Consider the following 16,287-nt stretch of genomic DNA (forward strand, 5'->3'; position numbering starts at 1 on the left):
CATTGTAACTTACAGTACCCAACATGCTGAAATCAGAAAAATATTCAGCAGAAACTGGAACCTGGTCAAAAGGGATCCAGTTATAGGCAGCTTGGTCTCCAACAAACCAGAACTTACATTTCGTAAATCAATCACAATGGCTAATGCACTAGTCAGCAACAATTTGGACAAACAATTGTCGGGGACCTGGATGGACCTGAACAAGGGTTTCAAGAAGTGTCCCTTTTGTAAAGCTTGCAGACAGGGGGTTAATAAAACCCATTATTCCACCCCTTTCCACGAAAAACCCATTGCCATTAGACATAGACTCACGTGTAAAACGGAGTATGTGGTATACGTGTTACAATGTCCATGTGGGCTTCGCTATGTGGGCAGCACCCGGTTGCCTGCCCATAAACGAATCCTACAACACTTACGAGCCATCTCTGGAAAGGACCATACATATCCTGTAGCACGCCATTTCGAGTCAACACACAATAGCAACCCAGATGGATTACAATACTATCTGGTTGACACAATCCCGCCACTGAAGAGGGGAGGCAACAGGGATGCGAAGCTACGACTTTTGGAAACACGTTATATCCTGGAATTCAACAGTAAGAATCCAGGGGGCCTAAACGCCAGTGAGGACATGTACAAGTGTCTATAAAAATATCTTTTGAAATATGACAATACAATATGCCATCTGCACCCCGTCCTTTCTCCCACGGTTGGAACATGAATCGAATCGCCTGGGATCAGGCGATACAAAACTAGAATAGGAAACAGGGTGGTTGTTTCACGCACGATTTTTTTAAATCACATATACACCATATTCACACCTGGTTGTTCTCTCCAGCATGTATAGAAGAGGCGTATAATAAGATTGTATGGTATAAGAGTTTCCACTTGAACAAAGAAAGCCATCACAAGTTTTAGTCTATGAATTTTTTTTGACTAAATATATAGGAAACAATGAACGTGGTCAGGTTATTGGGATTGCGAGGTGGGAAGCGACACAGAATAGGTTTTTTCCACTCCTCCTAATGTCCTTAGTTTGCATTTGCACAATTCTAGACAAATCAATATATACAGTTAAGTGAAACATAGGACTTAGCCTTGTAAATATGACTTGCAGATTTGCTTTTATTGTGTACAGAATATTGGAACATTGGGATTGCGAGGTGGAAAAGAACATAACTTTTGGTTGTCCACTCCTCCCAATACCCTTGTTTATGCATCTGCACATCTTTAGATAAATCAATGTAAATATATAGTTATATGAAATATGGGTTTTTAGCCTTATAAATATAACTTATGAAATTGGTTTTAGTGTGTAAAAAATGATTCTTTTACAATTTGTAAGCGCATTTTTTGTAATATACATTTGAACATATTTTGTATATGAAAGATGTTTACATTGTTACGGGCACCATGCCCCGGATTAACCTTGCTGTTTCATTCTATGATGTTACAGGCAGTATTTTTTCCATGTTCACTGTTTCTCTAATGGTTTACAGCTGAATTTGCAGTGGCTTTTAGTATTTATACCTTCTTCTATGTCTATAACAAATTATGTGACCAAGCCTCTTTGGGAGGCGAAACGCGTCATGACAGATTGCTGGCTAAAGATATAGCACAAAATAAAGCACCAAGAAATTAGCACTCAGCTGTGGCTTCGCTCTGGCGTTATTTTTTCCTTTGGCTTCATTGGGAACTTGTTGGATGGTGTCTTTTCCGACATATATATATATATATATATATATCCGAAGAAACACCCAACCACTTCCAGGAACTCCCGGCGAGGAAGGAAACTCAGGCCTCTGCAGCAAAGTTTTTTCAGGCAAAAATACTTTTATTTATCACCCCTCACGACAACGCTTTTCGGGCTATGCAGCCCTTGATCACATATATATATATGTAACCAACAGTCCTGTTCCGCCAATGAAAGGCGGAGTCACTCCAGGTGCAGACCTCAAAGTGATTAAACACATAACCTTGAAAATAAATATATCTTTGAAGTATGTAGATGTTGAGTTTAGAATATAACAGTCACGATACTGCAGTAGTCAATATTCTGGCTATGATATTTTAGCAGGACAATATGTTTCTATCGATATTCTGAAACAGAGCCTCTTGCTAGGTAGAACAGATTTTCAAGAAAACGGGCCTGATTTATATATTGGAGGTATGAATACTCTGTCGCAACAGTGACGGAGTATACATGCCACCAATATGAAGGTTTGCTCACAAGATTTAAAGGAGAGCAGACTTTTAGTTTGGCCAAGGAGGAGACTACTCTGTCTCGTCCGTGGCCAAACTTTTCAGACGACCCTGGAAAGTAAGGGTTGTTGGAAAAATGGTTGCCTGTCCGCCCAACCAATTTGGATGGATGAACATCTAGTAATTTTGTACTGTTCTTTACTGCCAGGTAAAATCTGGCGGTAAGTGCCAGTAACATTTTCATAATGCTCCCCCCCTCCCTCCCCCCCCCCCCCAACCACCCACCACCATGGGAGAAGACTCTCATGGCGAAGGTAGCATTACTTTTTATTTTCAAAAAGAAAATCCAGTTTCAGGATTTTCTTTTTGAAAAGAAAAAAGGAATACAGTTTGCTGCAAGACTGCATCTTTCCGACGCAGCCTTGAAGCAACCTGCAACCTGCAAAATGCATTGACAGGACCTGCCGTGAAGGCGGTTCCTGCCGATGCTTTTATGAGTGACCACCAGCTAGGTTGTCATTTATAAATCTGAAGGATGGTCCTTCCACGAGGGCAATGGAATAATTTATTCCATTGATCTGACGAACCCACGGGCCGACCACGAGGATATAAATCAGGCCTTAAGACTTCTATCACTGCAAAGCCCTTTAGATTCTCTCCTCTTTGTACTACAGATGATCACTTCCTCAAGTATTTGATGGTTGTTATTGCAAATTAGTTCATATGGGATAATCTACACCTCAATCTACAGAGGAGGATGTGCTGTAACATTGATGGTATCAACTAAAATTTGTGCTTGTAACTGTTGACTAACCATGTTCCATTTCCATAATTGTAACCCACTATAAAGAAGTTGTTTTTATTTGAAAAAGGGTAGCACATACAGACACAAACTCTTGTTCTAGGGTCTCAAAACTGGGATTATCTCTTTGAAGGAGCTTCACTTTGGTGCAATGTTCTTACACACAAGAATTCTTGCAGATGGACCGCCAACAGCTATTTCAGCATTATCAGCATCCAACATGGAGACAAGAGTTTTAATTTCCAAGACCTATAACTTTGTATTTAGATGACGTGAGTGCATGTGTGGTGTAGCGTATGTGGATTGAACATGCCAGAGTGAAAGGGGGCATCGCCTGTCCTGCAGTGAGCTACTGCAGTTAATGGGAGACGATGATAATGGTAGTGGCAGGCAGTGATCAGGTGGGCTAAAGAATGTTGGTGACAGATGTCCTGAAAAGGCAGGAAGAAGTACTGGTCTCAAAGCGAGAGGCTGAAACAATGACAGGGAAATAGATGAGTTCTTCAAAGATTCTGTGGTGTGCAGGAAGTTTGCACCAATCCTTGGCTTTATTGCCTCATTGTTTATCCGTGAAGCCAAGGTAAGGGCAGCGCTATAGTTCAGTAATGGCTTTACTGGCTTTGGCCTGCAAATTACCTGTGGTATGCCCTTAGAAATCCACAGGTTCTGGTGTACTTTTTTATTCCCTTCCGGCTGGAAAGGGGAGACAGCTCTGAATGTCTCTTCTTGAACAGAGCCTTTGTTAAGCTCTTCCTTTGTTGCTGGCTCTGCACTGTGGCATATTAAGGGACTAGTGCTGTTGTGCAGCAAAGCTTTTGTTTTTTGCTCGGTCTGTGGCCCTGCCGAGTAAGCCATGGGGTGAACCCAGCAAGATGTTGGTCTATTAAAGAGATGAGGCTTATATGCAGGTGGCCCTTGTCTGTCACCTTCAGAGGGTGTATCTTGATTGAGGCTCCAGGAGGTCCATGCCTTCAAAGGGTCCTTCAATTGTTTTCTGATTTCTGGTCCATTAGCACACGATTCTTTCCATTGCAGAGGGGGGTCTGGGAAGTTTTTGGAAGTTGAAAAGGAATGATCAGAGGCAGGTATGGAATGGCAGGCACTAGAGGTGAAATCTTCACTTTTGTACGTATGAAAACCTGACAAACCGGTCATGCAGCTGTCCTTTCTGTGAAGTGGTGATCCTCTCCCTTGAGGTTCCTGGACACCTGAGTGGAAGTGAGGGGAAGCAGACTCTTGTGAGCTTTCCTCTAGCCCTGAACATCTTACCTCTTGGCTCAGATAAATGACTGGTTTACAATTAATTCTTTTATCGGGAATTCTTAAATTGAGCTCCTTATTGTCCAGCTTAGCTTTTTTCACCTTTAAACAAAGACTGCTGTGTTCTCCATGGCAGAGGAGAGATTCAGCCTTGCTTGCCTGAGCCAAGAGCTTCTTCTTTGCAAGTGGGGAAAGGATGCTATGGTACTCATGGACATGAAGAGTGGAGAACAGTGATTTGTAGGCTCTGGGTAGGCTTAGGCTGCAGCAGTTCACATTGGAGATCTCATCTTGGCACCAACACAAATCCGATTTGCTCTTAGACACCGCCTGCTGACTGGCTTCCTCTTTGCTTCGGCCAGGAGTAATCTGCCCTTCCTGCATCCTCTCCTCAGTCTTGAGCTGTGAAAGTAAAAAGAACGCAAAAGTAAAAGCATCTATAAGCTGCAAACCAATCAGTCTTACCTTTTTTGCATGCCTCGAACTTACATTAAAGAATCTGGGAATGCAGTGTGTGTAAGGACACATGTATACCCATCTCCGAGGGAGATGTTAGTGTAGGGTTCTTTGGCACTGGCATGGCAAGGTGTGCAGAGAGCTAGCTTTCAAACTTCCTATACTGAGTTTGGTGTGGCAATGGCTTGAAGGTTCCACTGTGGTTCTTCGAATGCTTGCATAGTTCTGAGAATGCTTGGGCTCCTATCAAAAGGAATGCTTCATAATGGTAAGTCTCTTCAAACAGAGAAATAATGGTAAATCTCTTGGATATAATCTATAAAAATCAGCCCTCTTACACTACAAGTAGTAGTGACTGTGCATGGGGCTCCGAAGACAGGCCTACCATGGTACGGCAATGACACCTAGCCTCTAGGAATAGTAGTGATTTAGGCCAGGAGCTGGAGGAAGTAAGCCGATCCAGTACAGCAGTCACAGCCAGCATCCAATCATAACAGTACTCTAGGCCAGAACTTGGAGGAAGTTGGACAAATCAGTACAACAATGACACTCACTGCCAAGTCAGAAGATGGCTTTACGCCAGGAGGTGGAGAGAGTGGGCAGATTGACACATCAGTGACACCGGCCGTTCAGTCATGGTATGACTCTGGCTCAGATCTTGGAATGAATCAGACAGAAACTGTGCAACATAAGACCCACCGGATCTGGCTGAGGTGTTTGGTGGGGGGCAAAGAAAGGTGGAGCAAGGTAAACAGATTCTAGTACTGCAGTAGCAACTGGTTTTAAGTCATAATAAGGCTGGTACTGATGCCTTGGAGGAGAATCCGAAGTTAATTGTAGTTCAAGGCCACACTGGGGAACCAAAGAAGCCCTGCCAAAAATGTTCAAACCGACTCTTCTTCCGTAATCATTTTGCAAAATGTCTCTCTTTCCATCCACCCATCCATCCATTCTCTCTCTCACCTTCTGTCCTCTCTCACTTCTTCATCTCAAATCACTCTCTCTACCTTTCCCCGCCCTCTCTCTCTTTCTCTCTCTCTTAAAGCCTCTTGTGCCTGCTGCAATTCACCTACCATATCTGAGGGAAGTAAGAAAGGAAACAGGACCCGCTCCCTGCACCCATGTGGCGTAGCAGCTTGCGCACCAAGTCCAGCTTTGGTTTGCCAGCCCTTCAGAGCCAGCCCACTGGATACTCAATCGATTGTATGTGCGGTAGCTTGTTAAATACATACGGAGTTGAACTACCTAGTAGGTTGTTTCCTCAGAACTCATCTTTGTCATGGTTTTGAATCCCGTTAACTTTGGCTTTCGCACTGCCATCACATTCACACTGGGCTCGTAGGCAGTTCAGTGAGATGTGGTGCTGTGGAAGGTTTGGGGCAGAGGGTGTATGTGCTACTCTCTCACCTCTCCATTGTCAGACCCCTGTTGAGTGTTCATATTCTTCTCTACTGCTTCCCCACTCTCGCTTTCCTTGGATGCATTGTATCGCTTCATTGGTTTAGAAAGGTGAATGGGTTTGTCATCCTCGCCCCTCAGGTACCGCACATAGGGAAGAACCAACCTGCAAGAGGTAAAAAATAAATGGTTTCGAACAAGGGACCTCATGCCTATGCAACCTGACCATACATTGGCCTGAGGATTCAATTACTTCAACAACGTAAACTCATGCACACTAAGGACTCCTCCTTACTTGTAGCAATGGCACAAGCAATTGCAATCACCTAAAAAATGTGCCGATGATATTTATAGTCAGTCGGCTATACTTTGCACACTTATGTGACACAGTCAGTCTATCTCTGTTTTTTTCCACCCTCCATCCTACATCAGAGAGTCTGGAAATGCAGAGTGTGGAAGGACAAACATATTCACCATCTTAGGAGAAAATGTTAGTTGCTGGCACATTCAATGTGACAATAAATGTTTACAAGCAGGCAGCTGTTCTAGGCCGGTTTTTTGACACACCTTTTTTGAGATAAGGCTGCTTCCTGATGCACACAATAAAGCGTGGGCCAAACCTATTATTGTGTACCACGCATAGGGCCATAACACTCATTGTAAACAATTGACAGATCTGTGTCTTTCATGTGGCAAGTGAGGAGAATTTGAACCACAATTGTTTTTATGAGCATTAGTAATGAAGTTATCTACAATTCTGCAAACTGGTTCAGCTTTTCCCCTTTGACCCAGATATTGTTTCGCTTTTACCTCTGCACCTAATATGAAAATGAAAGCGCAATTTTCAGGAATGCTTGGTGTCAGGACACGGAACATGAGGCCAATATATGACACAGAGAAGACATCCCAAGTGGCAGCGGAGATTAAAAAAATACAACCTTGCCCTGCATGGCATCAGGGAGACCAGCTGAACATAGTCCGGACAAAAAAGACTGGCTCAATGAGGAATGCCGATGAATTTGGTTCACGGGGAAATGAACACCCCACGTACTCTGGGAGTACCACTGATGCTAACGCCAGCAGCCAGCACTGCTCTGATTGGATGGGAAGCCCACGGAACCAGAAACACCACAGCGACAAAGAAAAAGAGGATTAACGTGAATGTTATCCAATACTATGCACATACAAATGACAACAAAGAAAAGGAAAATTAAGTTTTGCAATAGACTCCTGTCTATCCAGGAGAAATGCCTTGAGTAAGACATCATACTGATGGAGGACCTCAATGCCAAGATTGGATTTGATTTACTGGCAAGGCCCTAGTAAAGGTAACTCAGACCTGCCACCGCAGGGTCTGTGCGCAGTTTGTAACTGCCATGTCGACCTGGCAAGGTCACCTACTTCCCAGGCCACAACCTTCCCTTTTTCAACATGTCAGTCACCCCCAAGTTAGGCCCCAGGTACCCCTTTGGGCAGGGTGCTGTGTATGTTAGAGGTAGGACATGTACTGCTTTGTGTGAAATGTCCTGGTGGTGAATTACAGTGTATTTCGTTTTTCACCATTGCAAGTCTGCCTGTTCCCATTTGAACATACTACTTTTGCCTAACCATCCAGTGTGCGTCTGCTAGGTTTGTGTATTGCATGTCTGGCTTTAGGATGACAGGGGCTGGAGATGGGCAGCGGCTCCAGAAGTCTGATGGGTCAGGGCTGGGCTGAATAGGGAGGAAGAAGGAAGTAGATTTTTGAGGGCAGGAAATATTGTTACTACAAGTGGGGCTGGGGTTAATAGAAGCCGGTCTCCATCATTACCAGGGGGCATTTGTGGGTCAAACGCTACATTAGTTTCATTAGTTTCATGGAATGTTGCGGGAGTGCGTGCAAAAATATGTGATCCTGACTGGAATAATTATGTGAACACCTTTGAAATTTGTATGTTACAGGAGACATGGGCCACGGATCAGGTCCATAGAGTGGGATACAAAACATATCAAATAGAGGCTGTCCCTTCAATAAGAGGACGAGCCTCAGGAGGCCTACTAATATGGATCAGTGTATCTATCAATATCGGTATAAAAATTCTAAATGCCGATTCTTTAGATATACTCGGCCTGGAAATAACTACTGAGGACAAAAGGGTAATAAACCTTATAAATGTGTATAATAGTCCTCATCCCTCTTATAAGGTGTCGCCATGTATTGAAAAACTGGAGACTTTTATGGACACCCTAGAGCCAGATGCAAGTGTAATCCTATGTGGGGACTTGAACTGTAATTATGAACCAATTGCGGGTATGGTCAATTTGTATGAAGATGAGGATATGGCCAATAAGATACCCCTCCTAACTGATAACAGAACTGTAGCCGGGTCTACATTAGCCCTTCAGATCACTAGGCTGTTAACAAGCCATGGTCTGAGGGCTTGTAATGGGCGCATGCCATCAGATAGCCCAAAAGCACCCACTTTCAAGAGGCGAGATTACAAAAGTAATCTAGATTATGTTATCATTTCTTTTGATTTGTGGCCATATACAACTGATCTAAAAGTTAAGGAGAGGTTTGACAGCGACCATTATCCCCTAGAAACTAGCTTCCTTACAAGCTTATTAAGGGGGTTGGGAAACATAGAGGGAGGTGGCACACAAGTACAGTTACCAGTACTAGATAACATCATAGTTAGTAATAATCGAAGGGCTGTCAAGTGGGCATATATATTGGAAAGAGAGGACCTCTTATCCAATATATATCACACTCTTGTAAATACATTTGAATCGTACTGTCCACTAAGATGCGAATCAGGGGAATTTATCAAGTTACACAAGCTCCTTTTCAGTCAATTGCTAGACCTTTTAACAAAAAGACCAAAAAAAGGGACTGGCATAGCAAATGCAAAACCAGTTGGGAAACCCTGGTATAATAAGGAATGCCGGGCTGCTAAAGCAGGTTTGATTGAGGCAATCAAAAGAAAAAGTCCTGAGGAAATCAAAGACAAAAGGAAACTACATAACAAAATATTGGTACAAGCAAAATCTTCCTGGGACGAGGAGTTATGGTCCAGTATGCTACAAGCTGCTAAAATTAAGGACCAGAGGCATTTCTGGGAACTAGTAGCTAAGGGTAACAAACGTGAGAAGGGCTCTAGAGAGGTTTTTTTAGATGAGGCCACATGGGTAAAACATTTTATAATGTTGTATGCAGCTAAAACCACTGAGGTCACATTGCTGGGTGAACCGATTTTAATCCAGTCAGTAAATTCAAACTCCCCGATAGTCTTTGACTTACACGAAACTGAGCAAGCACTTGCTTCAGTCAAACAAGGGAAGGCACCCGGACTTGATAAAGTCCCAGGCGATCTTTTTCTGCATAACACTGATGTCTGGGCACCATATTTAAACTATTTATCCAATGCTATTGCGGCTGGTGACCAAATCCCAGATACCTGGGAAGGAGCAGAAATTATCACTATTTTAAAAAAGGGTGATAGAGGCGATCCAGCTAACTATCGCCCTATTAGTCTTTTAGACATAACTCAGAAGATATATGCCAGGCACATATTAAATCGTATAAACACGTGGTTAGATGATGAACTAGTTTTATCAAAATACCAGGCGGGGTTTAGGGAAAAAACTGGGACCATAGACCAGGTATTGAGGCTATGCTGCTTGTATTGGAAATATGTCATCAACCGCAAAGGCCACTTATATGTGACCTTTGTGGATCTACGAGCAGCATTTGACCTGATACCTCGTGATTTACTTTGGAAATCCTTGGAAAGCCAGGGATTACCTGGGGGACTCCTAAAGCTGGTGATGGGCCTGCATCAGAAGAACTATGCTAAGGTTAGGTGGGGCCCAAATGGGGAACTCACAGACCCAATCCCAATAAAAAGAGGAGTACGCCAGGGATGCGTACTGGCTCCCACACTTTTCTCCCTCTTTGTCAATGACATTGCGACTTATATGGAGAACTGTGATAATGATTCGCCCCGACTGGGAGGGGAGCGGGTACCGTCCCTCCTTTTTGCGGATGACACGATCCTCATATCACAAACCCCTCGGGGCCTTCAAATTTTATTAGATAGGTTATTATTATTATTATTATATGAAACTTATAACGCGCTCAGCTTACCCGGGGGCATCCAGCAATATTGTACCTTAAAAGGGTTGGAAGTTAACATAAAAAAAACCAAATATATGGCACTAAACCCGCATAAAAGCTTTACATTTTTTTAAATTTTAAATGGTCATAAGCTTGACTATGAACAGAGCGTTACATATTTAGGGGTATTATTAGACTCATCAATGGGATGGAGACAACAGCTAGAAAAATCAAAAATAGTGTTCAAACAAAACTGTCTTCCAATATTAAAAAGATATGATAAATGTGTGAACAAGGCAGTTACCCCAGCAATAGAAATGTTTAGATATAAGGTTCAATCAGCTGTTCTGTACGGAGCTGAACTATGGGGACCAGTATGTAGGAACACCTTTGAAATACTGGAGAACAAGTTTATTAGGGGATTATTAAAAGTACCCATTAATACCCCATTGGTTCCATTATTTTTAGATTTAAACATTAAGCACACTGACCATCATGCTATGTTGAGACCATTATTATTGTGGGTTAGATTATGGACAACCCCTGAACTGTCCGACTAGAAGAATGGGTTGAAAGAAGTACTGGACCTAGACAGTGGTAACCACATTTTTTGGTTCAAACATGTAAGAGTTTGGTTATCCAAACTAGGTCTAACCCATTTCTGGAGTGAGCCGGAGTCCTTAATTATGGCTTCTAAGAAAATTGTTAAATTTGTCCTTTTGGTCTTATGTGAGCCATGACTCTGCGTATGTTAGAATGCATGGCCCTTTGACCGAACAATTTTTAATGGTCAAAAATGTGGCTTGTTTCGAATCATTTCTTGATGAGATTCAGCCGCCATTGGCCAAAACTTTGTACTTAAAATATAGATACGGAACACTGAGGACTAAGGTAATAGAGAAAAGCTAGGGGAAGACAAACAATGACTACTGCACTTTATGTTCTAACAATATGATGGAAGACGTCTTACACATATTGTTTTTTTGTCCCAGTTACGGTAAAGCCAGGAAAAAATGGATAGTGCCCTTATGTCGCATTATTATTGGCTTTAGATCCCATAAGGAAGCTGGTAGAATCTTAAAAACGGATACCAGCCAAGTAATTGTGTTTGGAATTAGTAGATTTCTTCTGGCTGTATATTTTATAAGATTGAAAATGTCCCTCCCATTTTAAACAGTATACCATATGTATTGATCAAACCACGGATTACGTTTTTTCTTATTTTTTGTTAATTTTAAACCATATGCCTTGGCTGTTATAAATTTATTTAATGTCTTTTTAACCTTGTAATAATGCTTTTTAAACTATTTATTACCTCTGTGATGATTCTATTATTGTTCCAAAGTGATGATGCGTAGTATTGATTACTGGTTTTGTGTGTAATATTTTTATGATTGTATTATTGTATATCTTTTATGTTGCAACGCAACGAAATAAAGATTTTTTACTTGAATTGAATTGAATTGAATAGACCTGGGTTGCATTTAGAGTAGTAGAAGGATTTCCTTGCACCTGAATGAGCCTGGTCTGCCTTGCACAACGCCGTCTCCACCCCCTGCCAGGAAGCTGCACCAGTGAATACAGAACTGGTTTTGGCTGGGTACACACACTCTCTGCCTTCAGATAACAAAGGATGTGGTGATATAAATATTGGGGCCCAGAACTTTAGAACTCCTTTGGACCAAGAAGACTGCCAAGAAGAAGAGCTGGAGAAGCTGTGAGGAGGAACTACTACTTTTCTGTGTGCTTTGCTGTATTGGCCTGCAGTGGCTGCTTCTGCGTTGGGCAGTGAAAGGACTGAACTGAACTTTCTACAAACTTCTTTATTGAGTTTCGCAAAGGCTGGAGGTAGAGCTTGCCCCCTGTTCAGGAAGTCCCAGGAACAGCAAAGACTTCAAGTTCTTCTGCCATCAGCGCTGGGGACTGTGTGTTTTGTGCTGCAACAGAAGAAAAAGCAACCAGACGCCGTCTACGACCCAGCTTCCGACTCCGTGTCCTGAAAGCACCGCAGAGGGCACCGCTGCAATGCCACACCGCATCCATGGTCTCACAGACGACGCCTGCTGATACCGCCACCGAGCCGCTGCTTGCACTGCGACCTGTGGGCACTGCACTTTGCACTGCCTCACTTCACATTGTCGCCTTAGTATCCCCAACGACGTTGTTACACACCTACTTCGACGCCGCTGATTGCACCATGGTTCGAGGGCACCACTCGTAAAGTTACACGACGCATCGTCCTCATAGGGCACAGCAGCCTTGGCCTAATGACGCCGCACCATCGACTCCAGTTTGACAGTCGACGACAGGGACTTCAGCAACGACGACGCCTCTGCTTGCACCATGACCTGCCAGCACCGCGAAGAGGCCTGCATGCCGCATCTCTGCACTTTGCACTGCAGCACCCGATGCCTGCCAACGCCGGCTCTCCCTACTTCAACCACGAGGATCAGGAACGCCTGTGACTTCAAGGGCCGATGACTCCTGCACCAGCTTGCAGAACCAACGCCTGCGGATGCCGTGCTTTCAGAGCTCAACGAGTGGTCGCCGGCACCCTACATTTCCAAAGGTACTGTTTTGCGGGTCTTCCGTTCACCGTACTAGCCCGCGATGCCGCGGTCATCCAGAACTGTTTGGATTTTGTTGTTAACGATGTCGGGATAGCCCCAGAAAGACCTATCGACTTCAAGGAACTAAGTTCTGTATTGTGGATTTTTATCGTTTTTGGTCTTGTCTGAAGTATATAAAAATATTGGATATTTTTCTAAAGTAGTGTGGTGTCCTTTGAAGTGCTTACACTGTATTACTGTTGGTTATGTGCAAATGCTTTACACACTGCCTCTAACCGCTTCGCTGCGGCGGACATTCCGCCGCGGTGCGGATAAAAATGACGCATGCGCAGTTTGGACAGCTGGTGGCCGTCCTCCGTACACGCCCACCGTGACGTCGGCCAGCCGCCGGCCTTTCGACACATGGAAAAGGCTAAGATAAGCCTGACTGCTTGTGCCAAGCTACCAAGGGGGTGAGCAGGGGCTATTTTAGGAGTGTAACTCCCTTATCCTGACTAGGAAGAAGGGTCGCTACTTGTACCAGGGTGCCTACTTCTGCCAACTAGAGACCCCCATCTCTAACATTGATTGTCAGCAGTGAGGATAGGACTTATGTTTGCACTTGACTTACAGTGATTGATGTGCACTACTCCCATATCGCAGACCATTACGTGCCACATATTGGTTCTTTTTCTTTTTGGCCTATTTTTGATCTTGCCAGTTTGAACTTGCTACTTCATAATGCCTGAATCAAGAGCATCATCTGTTGCATCCCTGCAAGCTGCCTTTGAGAAGGATAGGTTGGAATCCTACAATGTGAAAGAATTGAAAATGATCTGCAAAAACCTAAAAGTCCTAGTCAGAGGCCTCACTAGGACGGAGGAGCTACAAAAGGCGATGAGGTTCTGGGTAACAGCCAGACATGCCAGTGTGCAATCTGGAGATCTCAATGGAGAAGCGGAGGAACCTACTCCTAGGGTGGATGTGCTTTTTGGGGAGGGGCCCTCCAGACCAGGCAGCAGTGGCCTTTCTATAAGTAAAAAAATATGAGAGAGGACCCCACAAGTTCCAGTGAACAGGGTACTTATAACACTGAAAGTCAAAGGGCTATCCCTGGAAAGGTTTGTAGACAGGGGAGCTACTACCAGAGTATCGTACTCTTATCACATTCACTCACCACAAACTCTGAAAAAATCATCTAAATCACTGGTCACAAACTAGATCATAACGTTTACAGTCTGTTTTATTAAAAATTATATTTGTTAAAATATCAGTAAGAATTCTGTTAGGATCTACTGAAAACATCAAAATAGAGACATCTCATAATATAAAAGAATTGTGTTTAAAAGAAAAACATGATACAATTGCGTGTGTATAACATATTAAAAAAGACAATACATATATGTAACATATTAAAAGTGGAAAGCAAAATACATCTATCTTGGTCCACAAAGGTAATCATACAGTATATCATAAATCAATAGAAAAGAACATGCAACATAACCCCCTAATTTCAATAGAGCACTTAATATTGCTACAGATTAGTCGATTCAATAACCTTTACATGAATACATAGGGACTACCAGTATCGTACAGTACAATATCATCAGTGCAGGCAGACAGAATTGTGCACATCCCCAAGAATGTAGGCAAGGAATTCAAGAAGGGAGATGACATACAAAGGTGGTTCCAAGGGTACCAGTTGTTTATTCACATGAATTGGGTCCCTGAAAGGAATTAGGGGGCGAGGCTGTGCCCTCTCTTTTCAGAAGAAGCAAGGGATACTCTGATTGCTTTGGGTAGGGGGCAGAACCTCACCTACGCTGACATGAAGGACGCTCTCCTCACTAGGTATGGTCTCACTCCTGAAAAGTACAGGGATCAGTTTAGGTCCTGTAAGAAGACTGATGCCAACACTTGATTGGAATGTGTAGATTTGTTTTGCAGTTCACTGGATAGCTGGGTGAAGGGCAGTAATGTGACAGATTATCAGGGGCTCTACAATTTGATTGCATGGGAGCACTTGTCTAGTCTATGTTTGCAGATCTGCGCCAGCACCTAGTCGATGGTAAGCTGACTGACCCCAGGAAGCTTGCTAGGGACGCTGGGTGAGTACCAGGGTCCACAAGAAAGCATTTAGGGGAGACTCAGCAAAAGGTGGGCAGGGTCCTCAGCAGAAGAGTGGGGGGGACAAGGGTAAAGCATAGGAGTTCTCTAAAGGGCTTCATACTAACACCCAGGGTAAAGGTTCCCATCCCTCAGGAGATAAGAAACAAGGGGTCTCTTCAGGAAAGCCTGCTGAGACCCGCCCCCGCAAGTGTTTTGCATGTGACCAGGTGGATCATTTGAACGGGAACCCCAAGTGTCTCAAGAGGGCACAGCCACCCACTGGTGGGCAGACCAAGGTGTTGGCAAGTGTAGCGCTTGGGGCGGAGGGGTACCCACAGGAGAAACGCCTCACTAGGGGACAGTGAGATGGTCCCAGGAAACCAGGTGTCCCCTAACACAGTACTTGGGTGATCTTCAAAAGGAAAAGGGTAGAGGCTCTCAGAGATACTGGAGCAAGTGTGACCTCAGTCTGGTGTCACCTGGTCGCTGAGGAGGAGGTAGTCCCTGTGGCATTCCACCAAGTACTTGCTGTAGATGACTCAGATCGCCAGTGTATGGTGGCGCAGGTTCCCTTTGAATGGGGGGTCTCAGGTCCCTTGAGGATGATTGTGAGCCCTACCAAGCCTGTAGACTGTCTGCTAGGTAACGACCTGGAGCAGTCCTTTTGGAAGGATGTTGAGCTCAGGTCTCACTTGGAGATGCTTGGGTTGCCAGACTGGGCAAGCGTGTCCACTCCATCAGTGGTGGCCAGAAAGGCTAATCAGAAGGACCTGGAGCCTGAAAACAGTGACCCAGGTCCCTGCCAAGAGAAAGGGCAGTGGTGCTGGAAACCGGCCCCAGAAGTTCCCACGGACCGGGAGGAGGCTGACCTTGAGGCAGATGCCCCAGTACCTACAGGGGAGCAGGAAGCTGAATTGGGGGACATCTCAAAGCTGACCCATTGGCAGCAAGAAGGTGGTCCCACCAGGGAAGACTTCTTAAGGGAGCAGAAAGAGTGCCCTTCTCTGGAGGGTCTGAGGCGGCAGGCTGCAGACCAGGCAGCTGGTGATCAGTCTGGATCACATTGGATCTACTGGGAGAATGGTCTCCTGTATAGCGAGCCTAAGGTCACTGAGTCTGGGTCAGCCCGTGTGCTGGTGGTACCCCAGCGCTTCAGGACCTTCCTACTGGGTCTGGCTCATGACATGCCTTTGGCAGGACATTTGGGGTAGGACAAGACCTTTGACAGGCTTGTCACCCACTTCTTCTGACCACAAATGCGAAGGCAGTCAGGTGGACATTGTAGGTCTTGTCAAACTTGCCAGGCAAGTGGTGAGAGTGGGAGGAAGGTCAAAGCTCCTCTCCAAACTTTTTCAGTTGTTGGAACCCCTTTTGAAAGGGTAGGGATGGACATTGTGGGTCCACTGGATCCCAAG

The 16,287-nt window shown here is 44.3% G+C and overlaps 1 protein-coding gene across 1 annotated transcript in view; it reads right to left on the reverse strand.

Annotated features, from left to right (window-relative positions):
* Positions 1 to 2,640: 2,640 nt before the first annotated feature.
* Positions 2,641 to 16,287, reverse strand: part of ARID5A (AT-rich interaction domain 5A) — a 256,119-nt gene continuing 242,472 nt past the window's right edge. Inside the window, exons 6-7 of the mRNA XM_078666996.1 lie at positions 6,128 to 6,284; positions 2,641 to 4,666 (exon numbers count right to left, since the gene is read on the reverse strand). Of these exons, the coding sequence (XP_078523122.1) occupies positions 3,254 to 4,666; positions 6,128 to 6,284 (1,570 nt within the window). The 3' untranslated portion in view covers positions 2,641 to 3,253. The remainder of the gene's footprint in view (positions 4,667 to 6,127; positions 6,285 to 16,287) is intronic.

Source organism: Lissotriton helveticus, chromosome 11 (assembly GCF_964261635.1).
Source record: "Lissotriton helveticus chromosome 11, aLisHel1.1, whole genome shotgun sequence".
Taxonomy (NCBI): Eukaryota; Metazoa; Chordata; class Amphibia; order Caudata; family Salamandridae; genus Lissotriton; species Lissotriton helveticus.